At 43.0% G+C, this 12,844-nt stretch overlaps 1 protein-coding gene across 1 annotated transcript in view; it reads left to right on the top strand.

Moving 5' to 3' along the window:
• ATG14 (autophagy related 14) overlaps positions 1-9,406 on the top strand; it is a 38,956-nt gene extending 29,550 nt beyond the window's left edge. The window contains exon 10 of the mRNA XM_082647348.1: positions 6,464-9,406. Coding sequence (XP_082503474.1) covers positions 6,464-6,770 — 307 coding nt within the window. The 3' untranslated portion in view covers positions 6,771-9,406. The remainder of the gene's footprint in view (positions 1-6,463) is intronic.
• Positions 9,407-12,844: the final 3,438 nt, after the last annotated feature.

Raw genomic sequence — 12,844 nt, forward strand, 5'->3', positions numbered from 1 at the left:
TCTGTTACTTTGAATCCACATCTGATTCTTCCTTAGCTCTGCCTAGTGTCTCTCCTGATTCTTGTGCATTTTCTTTTGTGCCTGTTCATTCCTTCCCATCATAACAATTCTTCACAATTTTCTTTTTGTCACTGAGTCCATCTGGCCACCATTTGTTGGAGATAAAGGGTATGAGAAGTTTATGAGATGAACTAGTTTGAAATCCATTATCTTAAAAACAGGAGTAAGTAACAAAAAAGACCAACCAGGACTGGTCTATGGGATCTTTTTAGTCTCTCGGCCCTTAAAAGCATGACATAGATGAGGCTTATCTTTGGGACCAAACAAGACCCATTCTCTGGGTGCTTATCTTTTTCCCTTGCTCTGAGCAGTCTCTCTATACATTTCTGCAGATATGACTCGGTTAATGTATTTGAACTTTTGAAAGAGAAGAGAGAAAAACAAAAGGTGGGAAAGTTCTTTTGGGACTCCCTTCCCCATCATTCATTTTCTTTGACACTGGAACCGTGGCTCAGGGGAGACCCCCTCCATGTTGCAGTGAATTTATCCTTGGTAATCTGCCCTTAATCTTGGTAATCTGCCCTTAACCTTGTTTTGTGTTTCTTCTCTTCCTCAACACCCCCCCATTTAAAACCATAGTTAACTTTTCTGGGACACAGACCCCTCTGGGAAAAGCTGTGAAATCTCTCCAGGAAACTGCACATACACCTAGAATTTCGTGCCATTTTAGAGGGAGTTCAATCTCCTCACCCCAAATCCCATTCATTAGTTTATAAGCCTCAGAAACCTGTTAGAAATCCATCCCGTTTTTAGTGGTTGATTCCTGTGAGTTTGCTTGCCATCCTCTCTATACATTATTTGTAAAGCATTCCACGTTAGGAAATTTATCCTTAATAATAACAGCTAATATTTATTGACACTGTGCCAGCTGCTTTACCTGCATAAGATCAACCTGATAGATGGGAGAAAAGCAATGAATAAAATTCAGTACCCATTAATAATTAAAGGAAAACAATTAGCAAATTAAAAATAGTTTATTAATAAAGGATACTTACTACAAACCTACAGCAAAAACTACTATACTTAATGACATGTTACTTACATTGATATTTACAGTCAGGAGAAACCAAGAATGCCTACTATCACTGCTATGTTAACATTGCTGTGGAGGCCTAGCCAAGGCAAAAGATTTTTACAAAGAAGTAAGGTGTGTTTATATTGGAAAGAAGGTGAGATTGGTAGATGGTGTGATTATTGAACTGGTTATCCAAGAGAACTAAGAAACTCTTAGAAATGATAGTTCAGTATGGTGCCTAGATACAAGCTCAACGTACAGAGACCAATTGCTTTCTTATATGCCAACAACTAGTTAGAAAATGTAATGGAAAAAAAGTCCCTTTTATTGTAGCAACAAAAAATATAAATTATATAAGAATAATCCTTACAAAATATTTGTAAACCTGTATAAAGAAAATATGAAACTTAAAAAAAAATTATTCAACATGTATTTCCTGAATGTCTGTTAGGCACTGTATGAGGTATGGGACTGAATGAAAGTAAGCCCGATGCCGCGAAGACCCTTAGGATTTTCTAGGATGGGAAGCCTCAGTGTGGTAAAAATGCTACTTCTGCCCAAAAGGAAACCTGATCAGAATTTCAACAGATATTTCATGGAACTTTGTTAAGCTGATTCCAGAGTTCAACTAGAAGCACAGTCTGAAAGGAAATTTTGAAAAAGAGTAATAAGGGATGGGCTTGGCCCCTTTTAAAACATAGTATAAAGGTAATTAAAACCTTTATTATCTGCTGTTAGCATGCAAATAGGTGGAGCAGTTAGAGGAAGAAAATAAAGAGGCCAAAAACAGGCCCTTATGTATGTAGGAATATAATAGATGATAGGGTGGCATGTTGAATCGGATAATAGCAGCTCAGTGGTGGTGGGCCAGTTGGGTATTTATGTGGGGAAAAGTTGGAATCATACTGCATTCCATATGTAAAAATAAATTCCAGATGATGTGAAAGACCTTATTACTTTATTTTTTAATAAAACCTGTAAAATAACTAGGAGGAAAGACGATTTTTATAATCACAGGGTGGGGAGGGAATTCCCAAGCGAGCTACAAAACCCAAAAACCAGAAAGGAAAGCAGTTACACATTTTACTGTGTCAAAACAAAATGTCTCTGGTAAAAGATACCATAAACAAAACACAAGCAACAGGTTATGTTTTGCAACCTTTATAATAGACAACGGATTAAAGTCTAGACTACTTAAAATCTTTCAAATCCATAAAAGAAAGATAAACCTAATAGAAAAATAGACAAAGGATTCAGGCAGGCATTTCACACAAAAGAAGTGCAAGTAGTCAGTATTCAAATGGAAAAAAATCTTCAGCCTCAGTCAAGAATAAAGAAATGCACTTCTAAACAGCTTTCTAGTTTTCAGCCATCAGTTTGGCAAAAATGGAAAGGATTGATGATAACCCAGTGTTGCTGGTTGTTTAGGAAAACAAACACCTTTCTTTTAGGGCTGGATTTCTTTGGTGGGTCTGCAGTTTTCTCTGGGCTGCCCTCACGTCAGCTCTCCATTTAGAGGGCTCTGTCCGACAGGAGGACACGTGCACAGCCAGGCTGTCGAGTTCATGTCTGTGAGCCAGGAGGTCAGGAGGTCAGCCTCAGGATGCCCCTTTCACACCTGCCTCAGTCAGGATCAAGGCTTTAGAGAGGTTGTTAATAAACCTCGGTGGGACTTCCTGCTTCCATTGAGACCAGCTGAACTGAGGATCCCATCCTGAATGCAACATAAACTTTTTTTTTCTTTGAAATAAATTCAAACTTACAGAAAAATTGCAAAAAATAAAAATAGTACAAAGACACATATACCCTTTGCCCAGATTCACCTTTGCTGGTATTTTTACCATGTTTGCTTATCATTTGTGCAGTTTCTCTGCCTCTCTTATCTTCATAAATACACATACATACCCCCAAAACTTTTTTTTTCTGAACCCTATGAGGATAAGTTACATACATCATGGCTGTTGACCCTTAAATACTTCAATATGTATTTTTTTTAAATAGGGATATTTTCTTGCTTTTAACCACAGTACAGTTACCAACCTCAGCAAATTTAACATTGATACAATACTGCCACATGCACATTTTGTCAGTGGACCAAAAATGTCCTTCATAGCGCCTCACCCCAAGTACAGGGTCCAGTCTTGAGTTGGATGTTGTGTTTAGTTGCTATGTTTCTTTAACCTTTAAATCTGGAACATTTTCACAGCCTCGTTTGTTTTTCATGACATTACTGTTTTTTCCTTTTTTAATAGAACTTTTATTCTGATGTTTCCTTGAAATGAGATCAGGTTATACATTCCAGGCTGGAATGCTGCCTAGGTGAATGTCTCCTGGGTATCACATCCAGAGGCCTACAGTGGCCATCTGTCCCTCATTGGTGATGCTAATTTGATCACCCAGCCAAGATGCTTTCTACCTTCTCCTCTGTACAATACCTATATTTTTCCTTCCTTGCAACTAATAAGCAGTCAGTTGGGAGACACTTTGAGACCATGCAGTTATCCTCATCAGAATTTCCCCCTGGATTTAATATCTATTGATTTTTCTTACCTGATCCAGTCTTTACCATGATTAACACATCTTTTTTTTTTTTTGCGGTACATGGGCCTCTCACTGTTGCGGCCCCTCCCGTTGGGGAGCACAGGCTCCAGACGCACAGGCTCAGCGGCCATGGCTCACGGGCCCAGCCGCTCCGCAGCATGTGGGATCCTCCTGGACCGGGGCACGAACCTATGTCCCCTGCATCAGCAGGCGGACTCTCAACCACTGTGCCACCAGGGAAGCCCCTAACACATCATTTTTATCCAAAGTTTATAGTTTACAGTAGGGTTCACTCTTGAGGTTGTATATTCTATCATATAATATTTTTGAAATATTTTGCAAAAGAGACTTCCTAAAAGCCAAAAAGAACATTTTGTTGCCTTAATCGATGAGAATAACCCCCTACAGCATCATGAAAAAATGAGTACTCTTGGCTTCAGGGTCCTGAATAAAAAGATATCAATTATTCAGCTAAACTGAAAACTGAAGGAATGATTTGAAAATCTTTATTCCCAAAGCCATTAAGTGAAAAGACTTAATTCTTTTGCTAGTTAATTTTGTGTGGGGTGTGTGTGTGGCTTGGGGTATGCTGGGCAGATAATAGATCTCTAAGCTAGAAGTGATAGGACAGAGGCTGAGTGGAGAAACGTCTTCTGCTCTCACAGGCCCTCACAAATGTAGGTTACTCGTTGGAACTAAAATTGTTCAGACTGGCCACTTTGGGAATCATTTACTAGTTTTTTCTTTTCTTTCTTTTTTTTTTTAACGTCTTTATTGGAGTACAGTTGTTTGACAATGGTGTGGTAGTTTATGCTTTATAACAAAGTGAATCAGCTATACATATATATATATATATATATATATATATATATATATATATATCCCCATATCCCCTCTCTCTTGTGCTTCCCTCCCTCCCTCCCTATAGTTTTTTCATTAGGGCACCTTCTCCAGGCCAGCTGGACTCTGCCCTATGCAGTTCCAAGCAGAGAACTGGAGTCCCCGTGGCTTCTGGCAGGGAGCTCTGCCTGGAGGGAGTGTCATTTCCCCCCGTGTATCACTCCTGCCTGTTTCCTGGGAAAACCCTTAAAGAGAGGGCCTGGAGGTGATGGCAGTCTCATGCCGAGAGGGATCCCAAGAGGAGATCTGGCAGCATCAAATAGGAACAGAAAACAGGCTGTGCTTCTTGGGCTGGCAGCAAGGAAGTGACTGCAGTGGAGAGCTGACCTGCGTCTATGAGGGAGCCTGGGGGGTTTGGGAGATGAAACCTGGCAGTAGATGCTGAGGCCCCCTGGACAGTGAAGCTGAACAGAACAGAATCCAAGAGCTTTGTGTTCAGGAAAAGAGGGAGCCCAGCTAAGGCACTTACATTGTGACCGTGTTTTGGTAGGCAGCTGCCACGAGGAGAGGGGTGGAGGCAGCTCTCAGCAAGCTGGGGGGGTGGAGGGAGGCTGACCGGAGGAGGTGGGACCCCAGCGAGGAGGAGGGGGGGGTGCAGTGAGGGCCTGAGCTGGGGGGACACAGGGTGGAAAGGGGGCTTATTTGGTCATAGCGGGCGGGAGCGTGAGGGAGGAGGGGAAGAACCCTCGCTGGCTTGTGTTTTGAGACTGGTTGGCTCAGACATCTGAGAGGCCAACGGGGACTCCAGTGCCTGGAACAGAAATGCTGGCTATATGCTATCGCTGTGTTTTAGCTGGGAAGCAGGGTTTGTCTTGGAAGAATGAAGGTTGCTTGACCCTGGGAAAAGTGAGTCAGAAGGTACAGGTCTGGTGAGGTGCACTGGAGGCCAGCGCTAGGCTTTTATCATCATAAAGGCTGCAGAGAAGTTTGGACCATAGACTAAAATGACAGGCTGTACAATTCTAAGTTATTTCTCATGTCTGTTGTTTTTGCTAATGTCTGTCATTTTCCCCAAAGTAACTGTCAGTGAAACTCTTAAGTGAACCAAGGCATCGTGTTCTTATCTTGGGGACAACAGGGGGGAGGCTGCTGGAGTGATGTGGTCCCACCCTGTAGCTGGCTGCAGGGAACCCCTCTGGAGGGGCAGTAGGTGGGGTGACTGCCCACCCAAAGGAAATGCAGCCTGGCTCCCCTGAGGCAGGAGCTAGAAAGGGGGCACGGAAGAGCAGCAGGGGCTGTGTGGAGTTTGCTCACAAGGGTTCCACAGTGGCACTGAGGGGTGGTCACAGGGGATGAGGCCTGACGTGGAGGTGATGATGTCATTAGGGACCTTTGGGAAATAAAAATAGTTTTCTCCTGAAATACAGTGCAGAAATATGCACTATTGCAGATGAATATGTTCTAAGTAGTTGTCTCTCATTCAATGCTGTAAATGTGTCCCTAGAAAATTACGTAATGATATCTTAAAATGCGGGCACTAATCCAAGGAAGCTTTGCTAGCATGCATACAACCCTATCATTTAGCCCCTGTGAGCGTAAGAGTTTACTAACTGGGGGCTTCCATGAGGCAGAGAACACCTGTACAGTTTTACTGTTCACTGATGTGCCTGTGTGTGCATCAGGTGACTGTTTTTGTCCGAATTCTCCCATTGGCATGCATGGATACTGTGGGGGCTTGAAACAGGAACTCGTATGTTGGACCAGCATGCCTAGTCTCAGCGGATGGGTTTTTTCCATCCAGGGTCTTCCCAAGTAGGTTGAGTTGAGGGAAAGTGTGGTGTGGTGTTTTTTTCATTACTTGGATGGCCATTATTATTTAGGTAAAGAAAAGCTCCATTCTAGACCAGCCGTGGGTGTGGTGACGGCTCTGGGCCTGCCGTGTCCCATCGGGTCTTATGTTGCAAGAGGGGTGCTTGTCTTAAAGGGGCCCTCCCTATCTGCGCACAGGTCGGGACCCTTTGAAGTGCGAGCAGATCTGGAGGAGTCCATGGAGTTTGTGGATCCCGGAGTTGCTGGAGAATCAGACGAGAGTGGAGACGAGCACGTAAGTGACGAGGAAACCGACCTGGGCACCGACTGGGAGAACCTGCCCAGCCCCCGGTTCTGTGACATTCCTTCCCAGCCCGTGGAAGTCTCCGAGAGCCAGAGCACCCAGGCGTCCCCGCCCATTGCGAGCAGCAGTGCTGGTGGGATGATCTCCTCTGCCGCGGCCTCCGTCACCTCCTGGTTTAAAGCTTACACTGGACACCGTTAACGAGCAGGAACTGAGACGCACCAGATGGGCCTGGAGAAAGCTCTTCCTCCACGCCCTAGTAAACGTTACATGTTTAGCTAAGATAGTGCCTGAACAGAAAGAGGTTAAGCTGTTGGGTTTTTTTAAAACAGGGAGATGAGCATTTCTCTGTCGATTGGGCCGTGGTGGTGACTGACATGCTTATGATAATTAACAGAACAGAGGGGTCACAGGCCCTTCTCCCAGACCAGCGCCGGTGGAGGAAGGCCCTGTGTGCATGGCCAGTTCTTTTGAGGCAGAAACACACAGAACCCCTTCCAACCACAGGCCATTGGTCCCACAGACGCAGCTGCCATGGCGATGCCTGTGATGCTAAGACTGTTCCTAAACACTTTGCTTCAGAGGTTGAATTACAAGGAAGTGATTCCTGATGGTTAGGATTTGAAAGATAAAACTGTTTACTATGAGTTTGTTTTTATGCCATTATTTTTTGTACAGAGAACAAGCAGGCAGTTTGAAACACTTGTTTTCTTTATAATTTGGTCACGCTTGGTTTTTAGGTCAAGGATTTTTGTCTTCTTTTCAAAGGGTAGGGGTTTCTTTTGGTGGGGGAGAGGTAGTTTAAAAAATGATTTCACTTGTGCCGCTCTCTTGTGGCCTGTTGGACATTCCTGTTTTCTTTCTCCCCACAGAGCAAAGAAACTAAGGTCTTTTTTTCTGTAGGACCCACATCCATGAAGGGAAGAAATCCTGGCTGCAGTAATGTCCTAGAGATTTAAAAACTATTTCCTTGGATTTTGAGGGGAATTAAGTTCATTCGTACCTAGATTATTGAATTCCTACCATCCACACTATGTGCATTTTGAAATTGAACTTATTTTCTGTGAGTGAAAAATAAGTGACTAAGGTTGTTCCCTTATGGAAGCTAATAAATTCCTGCCTGGGCACAGGTTAAAAGCCACTGAAGTGGCCTATGGTCATTTTTCTGGTGTCTGGTTTCTTTCTAAGGGATTTAGTAAGTGGCAGGTTTTTCTACGGAAAACCACCCTGCTTGTTTATTTCCTAGAGGTCTTTGTTGCTCTAAAGACACTACCTTTGCTCTGAAATGCAGAGCACAGCATTACAGCTAATACCGCTCTTCTGTATACTGGGAAAGCTCTGATGGAAAGAATTTTCCCTCACCAAGAGATCCTTTTCAGCTAATGTGTCTTGTCATTCTCTTCGTGACAATCTTGTAAGAAAACTGTAGAGAGGCATTATGTACAAATATGTAAGTAGATTTTTATTTTTAATAACTGCAAAAAGAAATCTATGTAACAACTACAAAGTGAAATCCCATGAAAAATTCCTAACAGGCATTATTACCGTATCTTGTTAGTGTGATTAGCATGATAGTACCTCATAAATCACTTGGAGGTTTGCCCTGCCCTATAGCTTCTTTTCTCATAATTATTATAGTTGATACTTTGCCTCCAAATCCGAGGTGCTATATATAGCTCTTGCTGTTGGTATATTTAGTGTTTGGGTAGAGTTTGGGATAGAATTGCAGAAGGGTGTTTATTCCTATCCAGGAGTCCCAAGTTTCCTGACTGTAAATTTTCCACTTAGGAAGCAGGATTTTCTCCTTGTGGGTTCTTATACAGCCAGTATCTGTTTTAAGTGCTGGGCTTCATGATTGCTGGGTTGCATTGTCCCATCCAGGTCTGTAGTGTAGTTCATAGAGAGAGGCTGTGGTAGACTTTAACAAATACCAAATGAACTTAAAATCCCATAAGAGTTGTCTAGGCACTCAAACCCTCAGAAAGGAGAGCTTAGTCTTAAGAGTTGGAACACTGGGATTCGGGGCTTGGGTGCAGGGAATGACTTCAGCTGAAAGATGCACAACAGTCATGATTTGTCTCAAGTATTCCTCTGACGAAACCATGAGATCGCAAACCAGAGTAATTCAACAACTTACAAGGATATGGGAAATGTAGGGATTGGTGGGGTATGTTTTGTTGTTAATATCAACTGCAGGCACTTTACTTAGGGTTAAATGATCAAACCTTTAATGGTTTTGAACACCAATATACTGGCTTACACTGCTGAGATGTTTTGGTTTTCATTATTTTGCACTGGATCCACCCTGTAAATATTCTTAAATATACATTTCAACCACTGTTTTTTCTACTGTCTTTGCTGCTCATTAAAATCTTTCATGTAGGTGCCAGAACCATATGTAAACAGCTTTTTAAAAAATTGAAGCTGGTATTTTTTTTTTTTAAACAACAAGCCATAGAACTTGGTCATGTTTTCCATCATAAGACGATTTGTTGAAACAAGATAATACTAAAAAGACTCACAGGCACCAAATAGGCTGCTTAAAATGGTCTGTTAAAAGACTTTTTTTGTAATGGAGTATAACTAAGGAAAGTTTTGCACATCTGTAAGTTAAGGGGAAAAACAGTGTCAACGTTGGGAGTGGACAGGATTCATTTAAGGAGTCGTGTATTGATAATTTGGGGAAGAACATTTGGTGGCATGCTGTTAAAGAATCTCCTTGGGGCGTCATGTTGCAGGGATTCCCCACTGCTCTGCGACTTCCAAACCAGTTTGAGTCATAGAAATGTTTTCTAAACTATTATTGTATTATTGCAATAAATCTTTTAACAGTACTTTGCAAATATGTATGTCTTTTTCAAGCTCTGATTATTCATTTCTACTGAATACATTGAGGGTAGCAAGAATGAGATCTAACTCTGGAGTATTTTATACAAATTAGAGGATAATTTTTTTTTTAAGAATTTTTTGCCAGGTAATGGAAAATACCTGTTAATACTTTTTTTTAAATTACAGTAGTATTAACAATAATGGTCCATCTTAAGTAAGCTCGAAAATCGGTCGCTTACCAGTTACATCTTTCTCTAAAGATGCATTTTTCTCCTGTAGCCATCATTTGATGCAAGTCTCTGGCAGTGACTTCTGGTGTATTGCAACAGCCCCTTACGGAGGGAGGGAGGGAGAGATGGGGCCTTCTAGGTTGCCCATATGGAATTTACCTAGGCTTTCTTCAGGACGACATAAAGGGCAGTGTTAGAGGGGATCTGTCAAGCTGAGAGAACAGAGTATTTTTGGAGAATCCCTCCCCTCTGTGTTTTGTTTTGTTTTAATAACTGTGTAGTCTCTCCCAGATGCATAATCTGTACCTTTCAGGTTAGATTATTATGGAGAGGGGCCACCTGCAAGGTGGATGAGGGATACCAAGAGTGATTACTGTGGAACAGCAAGACCAACTCAGAGAAGTACCAAGGAACTGTTGCCATGGTCATCGTACTCCTTTACCTGCAGGAGAAGGCCAGCCAGCAGCAGCAGAACAGGCAAGGAAATGAAAGGGTTCCTGAATAGGGCATGTGCTTCAGTGTTAGTCCTTCGACCTCCCTGGGTAACAGTTAAAAACACACTCCCATCTATGTGTGTACCCATAGATTCCCAGCCCTCAAAAGTTACTTCATGATCGATGCAGGAATCAGGTTGAAGCAGATGGAAAGAACTAAGGATAACTTCGTCCTTAGTGCTTGGGAGGTGATTTGAAAATTGCTTCAACAAAATGTACCAGGAAATTTGAAACTGGCTTTTGGGCAAGTTATCTGAATCCCAGCTATGAAACACTCAGTGAGAGAAAGCCACCACTAGCACCCCATTCCAAGGATCTGGTGAGAAAATACCCTGGAAAAAGGGTTCACCATCTGCTTAAGAGTTTTACGTAAATAGGTGAAGTGGATTTCTTTTTTTTTTTTTAAGATTTATTTATTATTTATTTATTATCTTTGGCTGCGTGGGGTCTCAGTTGCCGTATGCGGGATCCTTCGTTGTGTTGCGCGGGCTTCTCTCTGGTTGTGGCGTGCAGGTTTTTTAATCTCTTCTCTAGTTGTGGCGCACAGGCTCCAGGGCGCCTGGGCTCTGTAGTTGGCAGCACGTGGGCTCCAGTTGAGGTGCGAGAGCTCAGTTGTGGCACGCAGCTTAGTTGCACCGCGGCATGTGGGATCTTAGTTCCCCAACCAGGGATCAAACCCCCATCCCCTGCGTTGTAAGGTGGATTCTTTACCACTGGACCACCAGGGAAGTCCCTTTTTAAAAACAAAACAAAACAAAACAAAAAACCACCAGTGGGACAGTCTTTTCTAGAAGAAAAGGGATGGTAAAACAGCAAGAGCCACATCAGTGACTTCTTTGTTGTGCTTTTTCTGGGAAGGAGTGAGGGATAGTCTGGTGGGGAGAAAATCTGATGGAGAATTCAAATGGTCCCTTTAAAAAAGTGAGAAATAGGCAGGAGGGATCTGCCAGCACTAGGTAAGTGTTGAAAAGTGGGCTGGAGTCCGTGGAGTGGAAGCAGCTCAGCATCATGAAGGCATTAATAACCTCCAGGTGCATATCAGCTTGTTCATCATCTCCCCTTTTGGGCGTGGTTTTCTGGCATTTACTGTATGACTTCAGAAGACACCTGGATTTTGAAGAAAGGGCTCTCCTACCCTCAGCAACTTATTTCCCTAAATTTAAAACATTATCAGGAAGACATTTCTAGCTTACTAGCATAAGCAAGTAGGTGGCTCTAGATTTCGGTAAGAAAGTGGCAAGTGGTTTGGAAATAGTAGATGGCAGGGACACACCTCCCAATCCAAAGTTGATTAATGAATGATAGAAACGGGGCATATCTTCTGTGTCAGCAGCGTAATAGTTGCCTTCAAAGTAGTAAAGACCACGTCTAGCACCCACCCACAGGCTGGTGCCCCTATTTTCTGGCTCAGGGGCATTGGTACTGGCTTAAGTTGGGAGTTCTACTGCATTGATGGCCTTTGAGAAAAAGCCTGCTAAGAGCTGGAGAGCTCCCGCAGAGGTCTCTGATATACTACGCCCAAGATCTTTAGCACCTAATTTCTCTGGAGTTGCTGCTGCTCACGGTGTGATCCTAGGACCTGCAGCATCACCTGGGAGCTTGTGAGAAATGAAGGTCTTGGGTGCCATCAGAATCAGAATCATTTCAATAATACGTATGTACATTAACATTTTAAAAGCACTGACCAGGACTTCCCTGGTGGTCCAGGGGTTAAGAATCCGCCTTCCGGTGCAGGGGACGTGGGTTCAATCCCTGGTCAGGGAACTAAGATCCCACATGGCATGGGGCAACTAAGCCTGCGCACCCCAACTACTGAGCCCACATGCCGCAACTACAGAGCCCACGTGGGCTGCAACTAAGACCCAACGCAGCCAAAATATAAGTAAATATTTTGAAATAAATAAATGCCCTTTCTCTGGAGAGCTCTCTGGAGAACCTCTGCTTGCCATGTCTTAAAAAAAAAATAAAAGCATTGACCTATATCAGAGCTGTCCAATGTAATATTTAGCCCACACATCTGATTTTAAACTTTCTGGTAGTCTCATTAAAAAGGTAAAAAGAAATAGGTAAAATGTATTTTTATAATAGAATTTAACTCAAGATATACAAAAACATTATTTCCTCTAATAAGCATGAAAAATATTAAGAGGGCAGAGGGGCTGCAGGAGGGTTCATTTGTATTCTTGCCCTGGGCCACAAAAATTGGGAAAGGCTTGCCCCTGTATCTACACACTTGTAATAAACCCTCTTTGAATTCACTCTTTTTGGGTGTGTCAGCAGTTTCCTGTTGAGAAGGTCCACAATAAAGAGCCTCTGCAGAGCACACACTGGAAGCCTGAAAGCGAGACTCCTGGCCTTGGAAAAGGATAAGATCATGCAGGAGGTCCCAGCTTAGATGCCAGGGCAGCCAAAGCACCATCTCTGCTTAGAAGAAGAATCAATCAGGGCTGGGGTGGAAGGAGGTTTGTGGCAGTCCACGCACCCTGTAGCAGAATCATGCTTGGCTGCCCATACAGGAGGCTTGGTGAGGTAGAGCAGAGAAGGCCAACAGCTCAGTCCCAGAATACGGAAGCCGGGGGTGCCCAGGCTTGGCTCCATCCCTATCCTCCCACTGGACTGCAAACAGTTATACAAACGGGCCATTTCCCCTTCTAATGGACAGGGGACCAACACAAATACAACTTTGCTCTACATTTTACTGATTGGCAACTAATTGATTTTG

Source organism: Grampus griseus (genome assembly GCF_964374135.1).
Source record: "Grampus griseus genome assembly, chromosome: 2".
Taxonomy (NCBI): Eukaryota; Metazoa; Chordata; class Mammalia; order Artiodactyla; family Delphinidae; genus Grampus; species Grampus griseus.